At 38.1% G+C, this 19,763-nt stretch overlaps 1 protein-coding gene across 4 annotated transcripts in view; it reads right to left on the bottom strand.

Moving 5' to 3' along the window:
* Positions 1-19,763, bottom strand: part of BICC1 (BicC family RNA binding protein 1) — a 303,029-nt gene that overhangs the window by 20,386 nt on the left and 262,880 nt on the right. For 3 of the 4 annotated variants that reach the window (XM_082425509.1, XM_082425512.1, XM_082425511.1), the window contains 8 exons: positions 19,397-19,583; positions 17,395-17,556; positions 16,598-16,794; positions 16,327-16,459; positions 15,640-15,796; positions 4,361-4,526; positions 1,353-1,392; positions 826-980 (listed from right to left, as the gene is read on the bottom strand). In XM_082425509.1, coding sequence (XP_082281635.1) covers positions 826-980; positions 1,353-1,392; positions 4,361-4,526; positions 15,640-15,796; positions 16,327-16,459; positions 16,598-16,794; positions 17,395-17,556; positions 19,397-19,583 — 1,197 coding nt within the window. The remainder of the gene's footprint in view (positions 1-825; positions 981-1,352; positions 1,393-4,360; positions 4,527-15,639; positions 15,797-16,326; positions 16,460-16,597; positions 16,795-17,394; positions 17,557-19,396; positions 19,584-19,763) is intronic. The other variant, XM_082425510.1, reaches the window with a different exon arrangement.

Genomic DNA, 19,763 nt, shown 5'->3' on the forward strand with positions numbered 1-19,763 from the left:
AGTTATTAGACTAACAATTATGAAACCCTTAACCACTATTTGTTTTTCAGCCTACAGTGTTCTGGTTGAACACTGTGATTCTTGGATTAATCACTTTCATCCACGTTTGGGTTTGCACAGCCTCACCAGTAGTGTGTGTGCACGTGCTGTAACTCCACCTCACTCGCAAAAGGCTTACAGCCAAAATCTGACACTCTCCAGCTGAAAAGGCCTTGCCGAGTGAGTCGTATAGCCTAGCTTAGAAGCAAGGAACTCTGGATCTCTTCTCCATGTGGTGAGGATACCAGCTTCCCAGTCTCACCCTGAGCACTACAGCCAACATCTGGGAAGCATAACATTTTGGGGCTCTCGTTTGTGATCCTTCCTGCTGTGTTCCTGGCACATCTGAACACACTGAATTTTTAACTCATATCTGAGAACTTGTTTTTGTTGAATACTTGCCTTTTCCTCCTATGGTGGGCTTGCGAGTGATACCCTTGGATAAAGGGATTCTTTACACATTTTTTATGGAATGTTACATCTGTCCTTTGCTTAATCTCAGCCCTGCTCTATCACTTATGACACTCTCCGCCTAACAAAAACAAGTTTATCCAAATTTACACCTCCTTCACAGCTGATCAACAACTGTGAGAGAAGACGCATAAAAGATCATAATATATTGGAGTGTATCAATTCCACAGCAATACGTTTACAGGAATAGAAATTAAAACAAATCACCATTAATAGATTGTCCTTCTATAAATAGAGAATGGGAGAGGAGAGAAGATTGTTCTCTTCTGCTGAGAGAACAGACAGGAAGAATAGGTAGGGCATGACTCTACAAACCTCAAAAGTGGTTGTCATTGTGGGCTTATAGGACACATGGTTGGCCCTCCTCAGCTCCTTGATAGTTTCAGCGGGCATGGATTTAGAAAACCCGAGGCCACTCCAGGTATTTGTGGGTGTTCTGACCTCCGTCACCACTGGTTTCTTTAACATAGCTTTGGAAAACAGAACGTAAAACAAATGCTTGGTATTTTTAATGAATTTCTTAAATAAAACATTGATGAGTATCGTTTCTTTGATATATGTAAAGAAATTATCACTGAATATTATTTCTTAACACAAAATACCTTAAAATATCATCATAAAACATTTTATACAAAGTAATGGTAAACTTTAAAATGATACATTATTTCTTAATTGATCTAATGCTAATCTATTCAACCTCAACAAAGTTTGTGCAACTTGAACCTAAACATTCTGGGATTCCTTTTATGAAGGTCCAATTTCTCAGTTCAACATCAACACTGAAAAAATTTTATGTTTACTGAAATAAAAATCAAAGTATAGATCATTAACGTATCACATACCTTTGGTTGCTAATAGCTTTTTTTGTTCATAGTCAAATGCCTGAAGAAAAAAAAAAAAAAACAGAGAGAAAATATCTTTATTGTCAGTCTGTCCAAATGTTATGCCAAAACTTCATGAAAAGATTTTGACTACAGCCCATGAATCTGCCTGGGACAGACGCTAAGCTCTGCACCATCATGTGACAGTAATCCTTGCAAGTCTGATAAACATGTTTTCAAAACTAATTCATCATAATAATAAAGTACTACTTCCAACTTTAAGTCATGACAGTGACAAAAGTTAGAAATTTTCCTTCAAAAAGAAAAAAATTCCTATTTACTATGAAATATTTAACACACCAGGACCAATATATGCTAACGTATAGTGAATAACCTAATAACAGTTATGCTAAGTTTCAAAATAATGCATTATCAGAATGCTTAAGCAGTACATTAAAATTAAACCTAAATAAAAATATAAACCTAAATTTAAAAAATAAAAGTTATCTTTTATTGCACAGGACTAGGATGGCACCATTTATTCTTCCCATTCACATTGAATGAGTGACTATGACACAGTCGGGTCTACATAGGGACCAAGGTAGGTCATTTTGAAGAAAGAAGTCCAGATATAGCTACATCTGCTAACCCAGGGTTCTCAACTCGCCAATTCAGGAACTAGCTTAGACTTGATTTAAGAGTGTCTCTTGTAATAAACTATAATGGAAAAGAATTTTTAAAAAAGTATATATATACATATATGTATAACCAAAATCACTTTGCTGTACAACTGAAACTAACACAATATTGTAAATCAACTATACTTCAATAAGTTAAAAAAAAAAAAAAAAAAGAATGTCTCAAAGGCCTATCAGATGGGTCAAGAACCCACTGGCAAGAGCTCTTTGGACCTTCCTCCCAGGAGGATTATACCATCATATGTAGGGTGTCCATATAATTTACGGTCTGAAACAGGATACTTCTGAAAGTGAAATGTACTACAAATGATTAGGGCAAAATAAAAAAAGTAAACAGGCTGACCTAGACCATACCAGAAGGAACATGGCAGTAAATTGGGAGAGTCAGATTTTTAGATAACACCGTTTGATAATGTTTTTGAAATCCTAGGTCTAAAATGATTCTGGGAGTTAAAATCAACTTGTAATGACTAATGTCTAAGGGCAAGATGTGGGGAGATGCTAAAGTTACTTGTTCAGTAAATATTTATTGAGTGCCTTCTGGCTAAAGGGACTGTGCTGCAGTCTGTGGAAGAATATTACAATGAATCAAAAATAATCTATAGCCTCAAATCATATAGAGGCTTAGCAAGGATGAGTAAGAGAAATAACCACAAAATAAATTAGAAAGTGAGATAAGTGTGAAGAGAGAGCTGGAGATAGAGAAGTCCAAGAATGATCAGGAGACAGAGATCATCTTCAGCTAAAGCAATCAGGGAAGTCTTCAAACTATTATCATTGATTTCTTGGTGATTTTAAGAGTCACTTCTTCACTAATGGCGTAAATACATCTATTTAAATTGAAACTCTATCACCAAGAACATTTACATCCATCCTGAAAGAAAGGAACATGAAAATGGTTCACTATAGGTATATACCTGATGGAAAAGATAAGAATCACAAGATAGATGAAAACTATAAAGGGATCATAAAGGAATTTGACACTTCTTAGATGAGAGAACTTTAATTTATAGTAACTGAAAATAAATCCGCCAGAGAAAATGTAATAAACATCTTTTTTTTTAACTTTGCACTTTATAAAGGCTATGGCTTTTGTAAAAAACATTCATCTAAAAACTCTTGAAAATGTTCAAATGCAAAGGATTAGAAAAACAGACAAGCAGGATTGTACTGTAGTTTTCACTGGAATTACAGAAGTATAATTTAGTCCCATGAATTAATTTCTTTGACATATCTGTGACAACTTCTTCATTTCTAGGGTTTTGTAAAGTTTTTCCCTTTTTTGGAAGTGGGGGGATGGGGATGATAATCTCTTTCTACAAAGTAGGCAAGTCTACCCAGTAATTCGAATACTGAAATCAAATGTTTACAGGCATCTCTAAAAGCACAAAATCCTTATCTTTCATACTGTGATCTATATGAAAATCAGATTTCTGAATTTCATGATCAATAGTCTATTTTGAGTAATTAGCCTAATACTTTGAAAATGATACAGAGAAAATCCCTGCTGAGGAAATTGTTCAAAATAATCATAAAAATCTGTGAACCAACATAACCATCAATAATATTTAGCATCTCCTTTCAAAACACTAAAGCTTCACATTAGTTATTTTTATAACTGTCTAAGGAACACCAAATTTATCTTCTCCATTTCATAGATAGAAGAATATTATACCTATTTATCCAAGACTACGTCATGAGATAGTAAATGCTTAGAAATAACAGCTCTCGGGCTTCCCTGGTGGCGCAGTGGTTGGGAATCTGCCTGCCAATGCAGGGGACACGGGTTCGAGCCCTGGTCTGGGAAGATCCCACATGCCGCGGAGCAACTAAGCCCGTGAGCCACAACTACTGAGCCTGCGCGTCTGGAGCCTGTGCTCCGCAACGGGAAAGGCCACGACGGTGAGAGGCCCGCACACAGCGATGAAGAGTGGTCCCCGCTCGCCACAGCTGGAGAGGGCCCTCGCACAGAAACGAAGACCCAACACAGCCATAAATAAATAAATAAACTTATAAAAAAAAAAAAAAAAAGAAAAATAACAGCTCTCATATTTATCTAAATTTTTTTAAACAGATGAAAAATGTCATTTGCATAAGACACAGTGACATAGACCATATTATGTCATTTTTAATATTATATTTTAAAGAATTCTTCTCAAGCTAAATCCTGCATTTCATTTTTAATGTTTATAGCAAAACCAATTCCTAAGTACTGCATATATATTTAAATTTAATTTCTGCTCTACTGCTAAAAGCTCACTGAATTCCCCATTCCCCAACCTAGGCAGCCTACATTTGGATGACTTGTCCATTTTTTTTTTTTATCGTTACCTGCATGTTGACATATGATGGCCGTGGGGCCAGGCGGGCCCTTTCACTGTTCTGCTGGGCAGCCGCAGCCCTCTCTGCAGCACGCTCACTCCCTGGAGCCTTCTTGTCAGCCAGCGGGCTTTCTGCAGTACTCAGCTCAGGATCGGAGAGCAACCTGTCAGTGCTGCTGTGAAAGAGAGTTTGCGATTGAACACTCCACCCTTACGTACGAATGTAGCACACGTTTCCCTAGGTGCCACATTGACTATGTAGGTTTACCACCGTCAACCATTTACAGGTATTATCGCATTTAATCCTCACGGTACTGCTATGAGGAAGGCAGTCTTATTATCCCTATTTTTCAGACGAGGGGGGTACCTTGTCCAAGGTCACACCTCTGGTAAATGGTAGAGCTGGGATTTGAACCCAGACTTTCTGACTCTAGAGATGGTGTCGAAACTATTTCATGATCTATATTCACACACATTGAGTATAGCATGTATGATACACTGTATGCAGTACATATGAAATAGACATACAGACAAGATTTCTAATTTACATACATCAAGGAGATATCCCTGACCCATGTTTACGCAGTCTAAGCAAACTGAGTCAATCTGAAGGCGTGCAGGTGATCCAGTTCATTTGTGTGCAATATACATGATATTGCTAACAGATCTGCTGTGATAAAGGCAGCAGGTAAGTATTCTTTAACATCTGTTCAGGGTGCAGGGAAAGAACACGAAAGTGCTTCTTAAAATGGGGGGCAATTATCTGAATTATAAGAATTTATAACGCCCTATACATGCACCTCAAGTTCACATCCAACTGCATGTTAGGCTCAAGTAAAACAGAAATAACAAACAGTATTAGTCAAAGAGCTGATTTGCTCACACATTCTTTTTATCATTCACTCTTCAGTTGTGCCAGGGGAATTCAGAGGAATTTAGAAAGGACTATTAGAATACAAAACGAGGAGCAAAGAACTTTGTTTGACAAAAGTTCAGAGAGGCTTCACACAGGCATGTGACCTGGAATTTAAAGGGCATCTGCAGGTTCGCCATTGTGTAACAGCAACTCAGAGGAAACAGCATAAGCAAAGGAAAGGAAGTGTGCAGTCACTGGTGGTTTTAAAGTCAGAGTGTGACAAAAATTACTGGAACAAAATAAAGGATTGATAGAGCTGATAAGAGATTGAAGGCAGGGAGACCATTCTGGAGGTTGCAGCTTAATTCAGATGAGAGATAATCAGTTCACACTTACACACTCAATGAACACATTTAATGATGAAAGGAACAGGTATATACTTCAAATGCATCAACACAGAGGGAAAACAAAATCATTTCTCTAACCTGTAATAAATAATGTTAATTTAGTGTATTAGTATCATGTTAAGAAAAACACAAGTAAAGCAGATTTGGACAAAATGGGAACAATGGTAGTTAATCAGAGTTTATAAAGGTAAAACAGATTTTGCTTTTTATAAAAGCAAAACAGATTTTGCTGAGAAAAAGAGGAAATAATATATATTAACACAACCCTGGAAATCAACTATACTTCAATAAAAACAATTTTTTAGTTAAAAAAATATATATATGTTATATTTGCCTAAACACACTCTATTCTGTAACGATATAAAAGACAGTAGAGGAAATTGGGTAGATGAAGTGGATGGGAACAAAACCTTTCGATGTAGAAGCATTCCACTGTTTTGCGTTTTTAAAATGTGAATAGACTGCCTCTTTGAAAAAAAGAAAATAAATGGAAGAAGTAAGGATAACACATTTGTTATCCCTAATGGTGCTATGGTAAGGGAGAATTATATTTAATATAACATATGCATTTATACTCACTGTGATTTGTAATAAGTAAAATCATGATACTGCCAAGTATTTATTACCAAAGTGAACAATTCACTACCTTGGAACAAGAGAGCCATAGTTTAAGTTGGAAATTCAAAGCCAAAGGAAGGAGAATTCACACTAAGAAAATTTCTTACAGCAAAAATCGGAGAGTTAAAATTGCCCTGCTGACTACTGAAGAGCAGAGAGAATGCTAAAGTTTCAGAGCAAAAGAGATGGTTTAGAGAATCCAGAAATAAACCCAACCAGCTAAAGGAAGCGGAGAGATGACAGAGAAGATTTAAGGGTACTAAAAAGGAGACAACAGGCCTAAAATGGAGTCACCTGTGCTAAACCCCACATCAACAAACCAAGACTTGATACCTAACCTAACTGCAGTTTCAGCCTCTCCTAGGAATGTAATCTTAACCAGTCCTGTCTGGAATTTCCTGGCCAACACTAGTGAGGTAATCCACCAGACAGACCGCTGCCTTCTCCCAAAGGAAGGTAACCTGGCCTGAAATAATCCTTTCTTTTCTTTATGACTTCCTTGTCCCTCCTTTTTTCTCCTTTTAAAATGTTTTCTTTTCTGCAGCATTTTGGAGCTCCTTTCTATTTGCTAGATGGGATTCTGCCGATTCATGAATTGTTGAATAAAGTAAATTTGATCTTTAAACTTACTCAGTTGAATTTTTTTTTTAACAGATTTGATAGCAGTAATAGGACTGAAGGAGACTTCCAATAACTTTGGGAATGAGAAACACAGGTGTGGCACCTGCAAACCCTTTTGAGTTCTCTGTCTCTCTCACTGCTTCTGAGGACTGTAGGTAACTTCCTCTCAGTTCTGAGCTCTGCTCTCTTTGCACTGAGCTCCCAATCTAATTGGCTTTCCAATACAAGGCAGGTCAGCTAGATCCGGCAGATGATTCTGCCGGGAGCTCAAGCCCCTCGCCTTTATTTCAGACCACAATAGTCAATTAATTGGTGGAAACCCCCAGGCCTTGATTATGTCCCAAGAGCCATGTGGGAACTATTAGTTCTCCATGTATGTGGAGCCCCTAGTCCTCAGTCTCCATTTGTTGAGGTCAGCTGGTTCAATTCTTTCCCCAGGCCAAGGTCCCATGGCAGGAATTGGTGGTGGTTTACACGAGACCTTTAACTGGCTGGGACACAGCAAAATCCTTTGGTTACTGCCAATTTGTTAAGGTGCATGTGTGTGTTTATCTTGTTTCCTGTAGATAAAAGCTACCACTAATAGGAATCTCAGAAGCCAAAAAGCCACAAAAATTCGTGGGCATGGGTGAAGCACTTAAAAGCTGTTAAAGTACCCTCCACCTAACTCAAGGACTCCCGTGTTCAAATAAGCTGGTCACGGAACAGGTTAGCTTGACACTAGGTCATCCACCAAACTCAAGAAGATTTCCGTGCAACAAGGTTCACTGTAAAACACCACACAATCCCCAAGCCCACAGCACATCCTTCTTAGATATTGATCTGGCTCCCCAAAACCCAAAAAGGCTTAGCTGAAAGAAATGGGATCCTTAAAATTCAAAGAGTTAAGCACGCTACCTTCTGGTACACTTGCTTATTTTACATCTAAGAACTATAGTCCTGGAAGCTATAAATATCTATAAACATGGCAAAGTGTTACTAAAGATGATCTACAATTAGAATGGCCATTATGAGGAATGTTCCAATTATATAAGATCATTTAAGAAGTTCACTTAAAAGCAAGGGCTCCCCACTCCCCCCCAAAAAAAATGGGATACCTATTTTAATTGGCATGCAGAAGACTCCAAAAGGCTTCAAAATTCCAAAATAGCTTAAATGAAAGATTCATTGCAAAAAGGCTAATGAAAAATTAAAGACACAAGAGGTACCTAAAACAAGAGACAATAAGACTGACATAACTACTACTGCTCCCCTCTATCCTCTTTTTTTTTTTTTTTGGCCGTGCGGCACATATGGGATTTTAGTTCCCCAACCAGGGGTCAAACCCCGGGCCCTCAGCAGTGAGAGCACAGAGTCCTAACCACCAGGGAACTCCCTATCCTCTTTTATATGAGTACTTGCTCCAGTAATCCTGTCTAAATTGCCTTTCCACACTGAAGAGACTAGAAGATCACAAACAAATGTCTGACATGTTAGTGGTCATGCAGTGAAACCATCGGGACCCTGTGGGGCTCCTGGGCCTGGAAGCCTTTCTGTGTCCCCTGTTTCTTGTTTGTAGGGAATAGACTCCAGCCCCTATGACCTTCCCTGAGTTCCAAAGGGCAGATTCGAACAGTTGCTAATTAGGGAAGGGAGGGGATACAGAAACAAGGGAGGACCAGTCAAGAAACAATAGCGCAGCCTTGGGGCAGAGTGCTGATTCTGCATCAAGGGATACACATAACAACATCTTTGAGCTCTTCTACGGAACTAAAGACCCCAACAACTGGAAGATGAACTACCTGATGAAGCAATCCTCATTCCAGAGAGAGGCTCACGGTTTGACAGCCTTGAGAACCAGAGAAGCTCATCAGGAGACCACCTGAGGCCAGATTAAAGGAGTGCAGGCCCTGCACACACCCTGCTCCTTATCAGCAACCCCACCCTTGAACCACTATTATAAAACTCCTCACCAAATCCTCCCAGGTTAGGACACACAGTTTTTCAGGGCACAAGCCCGCTGTGGCCCCCTTTGCCTGGCAAAGCAATAAAGCTGTTCTCTTCTACTTCACCCCAAATTCTGTCTCCAAGATTCGCTTCAGCACTGGTGCACAGAGGCTGAGTTTTCAGCATCAATAGACACCCTCATATCTACCCTCAAAGGAGGGCCCCTGAATGAGCCCCTCCCAGAATTGATGAGATTCTGAGGGATTTTCTTATAAACTGCTACATTACTCCCTTAAACAGCTAAGGGAAACTAAATTAAAATTCATGAAAAACCTTGCCAAATTCTGGTAGATACTAGAGCTACACCCTCTATTTTAAACCTCACTTGGAGCCTGTAGGTGGGATCCTGGGAAAACTGGCAGAAGCCCACGAAGGGAGAAAATTCTTACCAGAGTCAGCTCTCCTGGGTCTCTGTCTGTAGTACCCAATAAAGAGAGGAAAATATTTTTTGCACCCTCTTCTGGAATACCTCTTAAGTCTAAGGGGTTGTTCAATACTGCCAGAAATATTTACTGCTTGTCCACACTGAAAACTGACAAGATAGTTAAAAGATTTTCTTTTAAGGAGCTCTGCAGTCAACAGTTGGTCAAAAATTGGAAGCTGATATTCAGAGGCTGATGGGAATTTTTTTTACGTCTCCTCCCTTAAACTAAAATTAAACTATGCACTCAGAGGGGAAGAAAAACCCTCTAAAGCCTCTGTGAAAGGATTTACTAAAACATTCCAAAGGCAAACAGCTCGAAATCCAGAACACAGAAATCTTGTGATTCCCACCTTAGTTAGAAATCTTCTCCCTGATATTTAAAAAAAAAAAAAAAAGCAAATTAAGGATAATGTAATTGGATGGGTGGCTCAAACTATAATGTCATTTAGGCTGCAACCCAATTCTTTGAGGAATTGAGAGCAACTGTCTTTATCTTACAAATCTTTGCAAAACTAGAAACTAGCTGTAGAGGCAGTTCAAAGTCCACCTATTCCTTTCACCAATCCTAAAACCTCCCCTATTCAGAAGGCTTGTAAGTATTGTAGAAATTCTGGCCTTATAGGAAGAAACCAAAGTCCTTGGAAGAACTTGCATTCTTTCCCTGTACCTTTGAGATGTAAATGTTCTACAAACTTCAGGGAGGTAATTCTTATCAGAAGATGAACAAAAGGGAAAAGGTCATTTGAAACTTAGGTGGACAAAGAATTTTTAAGTGTCTTCCCCACAAATACAGTAAAAAGCTTCAGCCATCTAAGCAGGTAAACTTAACTTATTCCATCTACCAGAAAACAACTTAAATCCAACTTTTTTTTTATAACTAGTGAAATTTTGTATTATTGTACCTGATTCACAGCAGTAATTTAAAAATGGAACCCAAAAGGTCTCTGTTTATGACTGTCAATTTATGTGTGTCTATGTATGTTTTGCAGATGTATTGAATTTTCCACCTCCGGATGGTATTGCCAAAATTAATTTGTAAAAGAGCTCTATTTAAGTGGCTTTAAAAGATTAAGTGCTTATATAAATTAAGTAAATTGAATCCAGTAGTCCCCCTTTATCTGTGGTTTCACTTTCCATGGTTTCAGTTACCCACAGTCAACCTCAGTCTGAAAATATTAAATGAAAAGTGCCAGAAATAAATAAGTCATAAGTTTTAAATTGTTTGCTGTTCTGAGTAGTGTGATGAAATTTCTTGCCACCCCACTCCACCCCATCGTGGAATTCCCCAACCATCAACATCATCATAGCTCAACGATCCAGGATCAGATCCTCCTTCTGACATATCATCAGAAGGTCAATAGTAGCCTACCACTACATCACAATGCCTACATCACTCAGCTCACTTCAGTTCATCACATAGGCATTTTAATCATCTCACATCATCACAAGAAGAGGAAGGGTGAGTACAGTACAATAAGATATTGAGAGAGAGAGAGAAAGTGAGAGAGAGATACCACATTCACATAACTTTTATTATAATATATTGTTATAATTGTTCATTAGTTATTGTTGTTAATCTCTAATTACATTTTATCATAGGTATATAAGTATAGGAAAAACCATAGTATTACATAGGAATTCAGGACTCTCCATGGTTTCAGGCATCCACTGCGAGTCTTGGAACATATCCCCCACAGAAAAAAGGGGATTACTACAGATGTAAATGGGATAAAAGTTTTTCAGTAAACTTTTAAAACAGTTTCTCTAAAATCTTTTTGGTAACCTAAAACCTTGAAGTTTTGCTAAGTTAAAGTAAATGATGGATAGTCATTGAATATCCAGATCATTTCCAAATAAGATAAAATACTAAAACATTAACTACTGAACACAGGTTTACCACTTTTGGCCTTTTTATTTTTTTACAGAGAAACTAAAGATATTTGGATACATTAATAAACGTGTTTTGTGCCACACTGAGAAATTTACTATGGAAAAGCATATGTTTCTAGACATTATAAAAAATATTAATTTGTCAAGCCACACAATTGTTTACTTCTTTTCACTAAAAAGGTTGTTTAGGGTTAAAAATTAAATATATATTATATAAATATGTTTATAGTATATATATGTGTATATATATATATGTATATATATATAATTAAAGTTACCAGAAATAATAAGGAAACATTTCCATATGCAAGGAAAGTAGGATGTGTGTTTTCAGTAAAAGAAGGTATGAGGAATGGAGAGGAATTTTTGTTGATGAAAAAGAAACTAATTTTGTCCTGAAGTGAGACTGGTTACTTCAGAATGGGAAAGAAGAAAACATAAGACCAAACTGTAGAAGGTTTGTGGGAAAGGAATCTTGGGAAAGGAATTTTATGTGTGGTCAAGCAGGCTAAAATTAGAATGAATTTATTTAAGTGGGAAAAAAATGAGTTTTAATATCAAAAGTACATCAGTGCAAAATCAGAATTGATTTTCTCTCTGTTGACAGAACAAGTGATTTTGAATTACTGGTCTGCTCTTAATAAGAGATTGTAAAAGGTTGTTCTTTACCTTTAAGTAATCTGCCTAGAAAGCAAGTATTTTGTGCTTTACCAAAATAATTTCCTGTAACAACGATTTAACTTTCTATATTTGCCTGTGTAGTCTTCAATTGTCACTTTGGTTAAATGGATAACTAAATGTTGTTTCACAGTGACCTATGATCCTATCTGACCAAGTGTTTTTAAACCTTTTGATATTTTTGACAAACTTCCCCCAAATCAAATCCCAAATGAAATCTTTCTGACCTCAAACTAACTTTGAGATTTTCCAGAGGGCTCCTGGGACACATCTCAAAAGATTTGTTCCCTCTCCTTATAAAAGGAGAGATCTTAAACTAATTAGGCTTCTTTGATGTGTTAAATTACATGGGAAGTATTGTCAAATAAAAGTAATACTAAGCCCTCTCTATTTTGTATTTGTATAGGTATATAAGTGTTCCAGAGCTGTGTGAAATTCCTAGAGATGTGATATGTCCAGGTATAATATTATCAGTCATAATTAATATTAACGTAAACGGGTGTATATCACAGAAATAACTACATTTCTTTACCAAATGAAATCTCATCAGATCTTGAACAATGGGCATTTTTAAGTCTTTGTCATTTACAGAGACTTATTGTCTTAGATGCTTCTGCAGAAGTGTTCTTACAGAAGTGCTTCATCTTCAAGGAGATTCATGGAAAGGATGTTAACAAGTGCATGTTTCTGATAACATAAAGGTCATAAAACTGAACTGGATTCAAGCAGAACAAATATCAATTACTGTACATGGGACTAAATGAACTGAGGCGGAGGATGATTATAATTTTTTAATGATTTTTTTTGTTTGAAAAATTGCTAGTTCCTTAATGTTTTGTTTTTCCAGATTTAAGGAAAACTTTTTTCCTAAGTTATCGATGACTTACAGCAATTTGGTAAAGTATACCTTTGTAAACGAAGACGAAACATTTACTTTTCTCCCTACCTGATCCCTCCAGAATTTGGAAACTCTTCTGTATTCTTTGCACAGCAATACAGTTAGTTATTTGCAAAGGTCAATAAGAATCTGTTCTCCTTGTAACAGAATACATTGGAAACATTGGCTATATTACCAAAGCTCTGACTGAAATGTCATATTTGAGAGAGATGTACACAGACTCAGATATGATCTGACAGCTTTAAGGAACTAAGGTTAACTTAATAAAGCCAATAAAGGCCCTTGAAAAAAACTGGCCTGGTACTCTGCTTACAGGGTTCCTGGCAGCCTTACCCAGTGAGTAAGGAAGGTCATTTCCTGGCAGGCCCAGGAACCTCAGGTTATCTTTGGGACCTTATGAAGAGAGGAATTCACCCGAACTATAGGTATTGCAGGTAAAATCTGATGGCGAGTTCTTGGCTTGGCTTTCTGGCCTCAGAGGCTTTTAAGAGTTCAATCTGAGATTCCTTATGAAAAGTTCCTGCAAAGCAGTTTTAAAAAGAACTCATACAACATAATCACTATTCTTGCTGCACTTATGTAAATAATCAGGCTAATTTTAAAGCAAACAAATTAGTTTAACTGCAATTATCTTTTGTTTTTAAAAAATGGAAGTAACTGTAGAGAGAAAAATGTTTGTACTTTTATAGATATTAGATTCTAGTGCTATTAATTTTCTTTGAGGTTTTGTTATATTCCTGCAAACTGGACTGGATCCTGAATTCTTCTAGTTCCCTTCAAATAAGTAGCCACAATTCTCCAAACTTATGTTTCCAATTTTCTCCCACCCTTCTGATTTGGAATCACTAAGAACAAAGATGGTCCTTGAGTCTCCTTGGAAGGGACTATATCAGATCCTCTTCACTACTTAGATGGCAGCCAAACTTGAGAGACTTAGGTACACATCTCACAGCTGAAGAAGTCTCCACCTGACATCTGGTCCTGTACACCAGCTGGAGACCTCAAAATCAAACTGACTAGTTGGAGAAGTAGCTGACACTGAGGTAGACTGCTTCCTCCTGAGACCCCAGATCAAGACTTCATACTTTAACTAAATATGAAACCTTTTTCTTCTCTTTTTCTTTCCTTTACTCTGTCTGGCATTGATCCAGAAAGATAATGTAGTCATCTAAATCTCTCAGGCCATTGCTAAGGGAGGTAACCTCTGTAATTCAGAACTTTTTATTTCAGGTTAGGAGATTTACTTCCCAAATGCACTGAAAACTTAAATGACTCATGGCTTGAATGCGCAAATGCAACAATCCCTGCAAATGAATCCATGAACAGCACCACTTTAGTGGAAGTGGTCTGTGCCCCAACAGTATTTATCTTTGTCTGTGGTGGTGATCATTCTCCTCGGGCGTATGGATGCCTAGATGGTTGGCGCATAGCAGGGCAATGCCTCTTGAGTTATCTAACTGTGCCCCTAACTATTTACAAACAAACTGAGACACTTCATTGGACAACTCCCCTGAATTTATATTGCAGAGTTAGAAAAGTCCAGGAGGCTTTCATGGCTCAGGATTCACATTCCATAGCAGGGCCCTACTCCCAGGGTTAAGAGTAAATGTAAATGAAGCTATAATCAGGACTCTCTCCTTAACTCTTGAAAATACTGCAAAATCTACCAAGACAGTAGCTGCCCAACAAAATTCTTTAGATTCTCTGGCCAAAGTTGTTCTTGATAATAGAATAGCCTTTGATTATCTTTTAGCTGAACAAGGGAGTGTCTGTGCTGTGGCCACCACTACATGCTGAACCTGGATTAACATTCTGGGCAAGTGGAAACTCAGTTAACTAAGATCACTGAGCAAGCCACTTGGCTTAAAAAAAATGTCTCCTTCAGCAGGGTCTTTGACTTATTTGATTTTGATTGGTTTGGGTCTGGGGGACTATGGCTCCGAACTGCCCTCCAAACACTGGAAATTATTCTACTTATAACAGTCATAGTAGTGTCCCTGGTGCATTGTATTCTCTCAAAAGCTTTAAATGTATTTTTGCAGCCACTAACCACTGAGCAAATGACCTCCCTATAACTGGAATGCCAGAAAAGAAATGAAGAAAATGACTAAAACAATTGTGAGCCTGAAGTCATGACCTGTGAATACCACAGAGATTCAATAGCAAAAAAAAGAATCACGACCTGTGAACACCACACAGAGGATCAGTAAAAGCTATAAGAACTAAACTACAGAGAGGTAGCTGAGAGTGGTGCTAACGCCTTAAATTTTGATCCCATCTCTCACTTGGGCTGAAAGTCTGATCAAAAGGAGAGAATTGTGAGAAAAGGGACAACAGGCTCAAAATGGATCACTTGTACTAAGCCCCATATCAGCAAACCAAGACCTGATACCTAACCTAACTGCAGTTTCAGCCTCTCCTAGGAATGTAATCTTAACCAGTCCTGTCTGGAATTTCCTAGCCAACACTAGTGAGGTAACCCACCTGATAGACCCCTGCCTTCTCCCAAAGGAAGGTGACCTTGCCTGAAATAATCCTTTCCTTATGACTTCCTTGTCTTGCACCCTTTCTGCCTTTAAAAACCTCTTCTTTCTGCAGCTCTTTGGAGCTCCTTTCCATTTGCTAAATGGGAAGCTGCCAATTCATGAACTGTTGAATAAAGTCAATTTGATCTTTAAATTTACTTAGTTGAATTTTGTTTTATAACAAGGGTGAAAGTTATCAGATACTATTCTTAATAAAATTTTTAAAAGTAAAAAGAGAAGGTAATCGTAAAGAGAAATGAAAAAACCCACGGATAATGTCAAATGCACTTGAACCAAAGAGCACTAACTATTGAGTTTAACACAAATCCAGCCTGTTATACACTTTCTTTCAAAGGATCAAGGGATTTTAAAATTAAAATACATACTGTAAGTGTGAGTTTTTCGTGCCTTGCAATAGTTCTACTGTCTGCCTCTTGGCACAGGAAACTTTGGAGGGACCCATCATCTGTTTCAAGTCACCAGCATTTCCAGAATGGGAAGGACTTCGGGGCATGCCTACTTCAACAAAAGCATCATTACAACCTGCAGAAGGGGAGAGGAAAAAGCAAAAATCCAGACATCACCTTACTATCAACAATCACCTGCAATGGAAACAAATCAGAATCCAATTCTATGGAGACAAAAGCATAACAGCTTTCAGCTACAGAGAAGATGCCTTAAATTCAGGCTACCTCAAAAACTCAAGATGAAATTTGAAGACCCTCATGTTTTTTTAAAGATTGTTAAGGATGAAGGTGTTATAAAAAGAAATACTCTACTTGGGAAAAAAGTACACACACACACACACTTAGTAAGTTAATGCTTTCCTGCTGCACAATTACAGTCACTTTAATTTAGGAAGGTCCAATGTAATGGGAAAGTGGTTCTTTCTATGGCAAAGTGCTCTTTCACCATGTTCTTGGGAATTTCATTCAAGATACTGTCTTTCTGCAGTCTTGAGGCAGGGTGAATCATAACCAGTTAGAAAAACCCACTCAAAATCACTCCACAGACTTTCTACAATCCCCTTTATCCAATCAACGGAGCAGGCTGAAGTTCAGAAGGAAAGATACCTTCTGCAGGGTTTGATTTGGTAGATGCCTGCTCAGATGCAGTTGTTTGTCTCGATGGATCACCATGATTCGCACTCAGCACTTTTTCTCCAAGTGATGAAGTGGATATTGCACCGTATTTTATATTCGGAGACTGAAATAATAATAGAAAACAACACAGAGATATGGTCACAATTCTAAAATTCACCTCAGGTGAAAGCTTAAACGCGTTACCAGTGGCTTATCTCTTACAAACAGCATAGATCACATGGTTCTTGCTGAAGGGCATTACCTGTGTGTGTCCATTTAATGAAGCAGAGATTTTTTTGCTTTCTGTCTGCATACTGTTGATATGGACATCAACAGGAGTCAAGCCAGGAGGGGGAGATGGAGCTGTGTGCCCATAGGTGGGCACTCCAGACAACAAAATATTGGTTAATGTGGCTTGGGCAGTAGATGGAATCATAAGGTGTGGTATAGCAGAAAAACCTACAACAACATTTCATGAAGACAGACATTAGACAGGAATAAACTCAGAATCAAGAAGCATTATTTTATTATTTTCAGTAACAACAAAAAAAGTTATTTTTGTTGCTGCAAACTGAGAATTCAATTTTGATACCTCTCTGTTAACAGGTTTAACACATTACTATAAAAACATAGAAGATGTATTAAAATGGAACAACATTTTAGGGAGTATTTAGTCCAAGCTCTTCACTGTACAAATGAGGAAACTAGCTAGATTTAGCATGTGCATATGACTACCAAGCAAACTTGTCAAACTAGAACGTGCATTTCCTAATTACCAGGTCAGTGACCCTCGCGTGCTTTTGCCACTGCTCCCTGCACACCATGCTCTTTTTCCTGATCTGCTTGTCACGTTTGAAGATTACATATTACTTTTATGAAAATCTCCCTGCTCTATTATGCTTCATTTTAGTTGATTTACACTCTGGAGAATTTGTTTGGCTGCAGTATTCTTTGAACCATAGTTCTTCCCTACGGAAACAGAACCACTAGTAAATTTTACTAAAAAACTGATTAATTCCTAAGAATACACACCTTTGATTGTACTTAAATAATACTGACCTGTGGCACTTGAAGTACTAGCGAGTGGAGGTGCCCACAATGTGGGGCTAGGGGTACCAGAACTCGGACTTTGCAAAGGACTGACTGAGCTATTGAGAGCATTCAAAAGTGAGTTCGGGGTTGTCGAAGTATTGAGAGATAAGGCAGTGGGTCCCAAAAGACCTGTAATGAATGAATGTAAAGTCAATACACATAAACTCAAGATTTAGAAATACAGATGGCCTCAATATTGCCATTTGGAATGCACATTCATATAATCTGATATGTTGCAAATATAAGAGTGACAGATTACCTTCTTTCAAATATTCACGTGAAATATTGCATGATACAACTCCAACACAGGACCCCACTTGCCCACAAACAGAAATGGAAGACAGATGTGCCCAGACCAGGACAGCAGTCAGGGGCCCGGACACCAGTCACTTGCTTCATAATCACTTCAGCTAGCCAGGATGAACAAAATTGTCCTCACGTGGAGACCCATTTTGTATTTCTCTGCATAATTCACTTGTCATCTGCTTCCAAACAAACTCTTTTTAAACCACTTACAATTAGCAGTGACTAGGGGGACGTTTTCCTGCAACAGAATGTCTCCCTTTGGTCCATTTGCAGAGGCTGGCCCACCTGGAACAGTTTTCATACCACGTATGACTGTCCATACACGACATCTTTGGGTCCATCTCAATGCGTATGAAGACTTTTCTCAGAAAAAAGCATTGTTTTTCGGCTTTTTGCTTGTTTTAAGGATTTAATGTTTGATTTAGTAATGAAATTTCCCTTCGGGCATTTCAAATATGTTCTAAAGTGAAATGTGAGTTTGTATAAATAAGTTCCCAGGAATACTTAAAGCATTAAGTATTAGAGGCTAGAGATAGCCATGAAAACATTTTAAAATTAAATCACTCTGATCTTTGCTCACTTTTTTTCTCTCTAGTACAGGAAGAACTCAGTTCCTGCTAAGTTGCCTGACTGGCATTTCCTGACTCACATGCATTGCTGTGTTATTACAACTCTGTTCAGAATCTCCAGTGGAAGGGACAACTGTGGGAGATTAGGGGCCAAGGGGGAAAATCTGTCTTTACTTGTAATGGTGTCTAGGCAGGGATACTTGGAATCTTAATCATATTATAACCATATTACATTTTTAAAAAGCAAGAATAGCTATTAAAAATTTTAAAGACTGCTGAGAGTATCTTTTTCTGTCTCAACACTGAACTTGGTAGAATGATCTGCGAGGGTTATTGCATTAGCTTTTTATATAATAGCTACTGAAAAATGTGCAAAAAAGTAATGAACCTAGAATAACTGTAATATAGCAATGAACTTCATCCTACAAGATGGGAATCCGTAAATGAGGCAATACATATCACACCATGCCTACTAAGTGGCTCACCCTGCTTTCTTAAAGAACTAAAGCACCACGATGATGTTGTTCTTTCATCTTTGTCTTCTTCACCTGAGATATAAATGCAGGTCGGTTTGTTTCCCGTGGTGGCCACAGGCCAGATCTCCTTTGTGTTTGGGCAAGGCAGGCCTAACCACTGGGACTGAGGGTTCTGCTTCCTTTCACCTCCCCCCTCCCCACCCCTCATGCAGGTCTGCAATTACTTTTTGAAAAGCAAACTGGATAATCTTTATCTCTAGGGACTAATGGTAATATTGCAAATGCAAGAGAGAGCAAACACATCAATTACAGTCAGCCGGCTCACTTCACTCTCAGTGGCATTCTTAATTTAGAAGAACAAACACAGCCACCGAAAATACAACAGCCAGACCTTGATTATTTATGCCAAAATAAAAAGAATGTGGGAAACAGAAATCCATAGAGTCTAACAAAAAAATCAAGATGGATTGATTCGAGTTTTGTTGCTTTTCACCTGATCGTAGGGCCTGAAGAGGAAAAAAACAGCCTTTAAAATGTAGCCCCAAACAGTAGAAAGAAAGGAAACTGGATAAGCAATCCCCCAGTGGCTGAGAAGGGCTATAATAATAAATTTTATACCTAGTCCAGTGAGTCCAAGGCCTGCGGAAGCTAAGATATCCAGGCTGGGACATGCCAGGCCGGCAGGGCACGATGCTGGGGATGGACTGGTTGCTATGGTAACCCCACTGCTTTCAAGTCCGAGGAGACATTTCCTTGCTTCATACATATTTAACGCATTTCGCTCAACACTTTTCACAATCACAGACTATGAAAACACATAATGGGAAAGAAAAAGGTGACATGCAAGTAGTCGACAATGAATTGGGGAGGGGGGTGAGAAATGAATATGGTAATAAGAATTCCACTCAGGGAATGGATGAATGATGCTTTAAAATCAACTGCAAATTCTAACCACGTACGTCCTAAGTTTACTCCTTTTGGTAAA

Source organism: Balaenoptera physalus, assembly GCF_965194825.1.
Source record: "Balaenoptera physalus genome assembly, chromosome: 14".
NCBI lineage: Eukaryota > Metazoa > Chordata > Mammalia > Artiodactyla > Balaenopteridae > Balaenoptera > Balaenoptera physalus.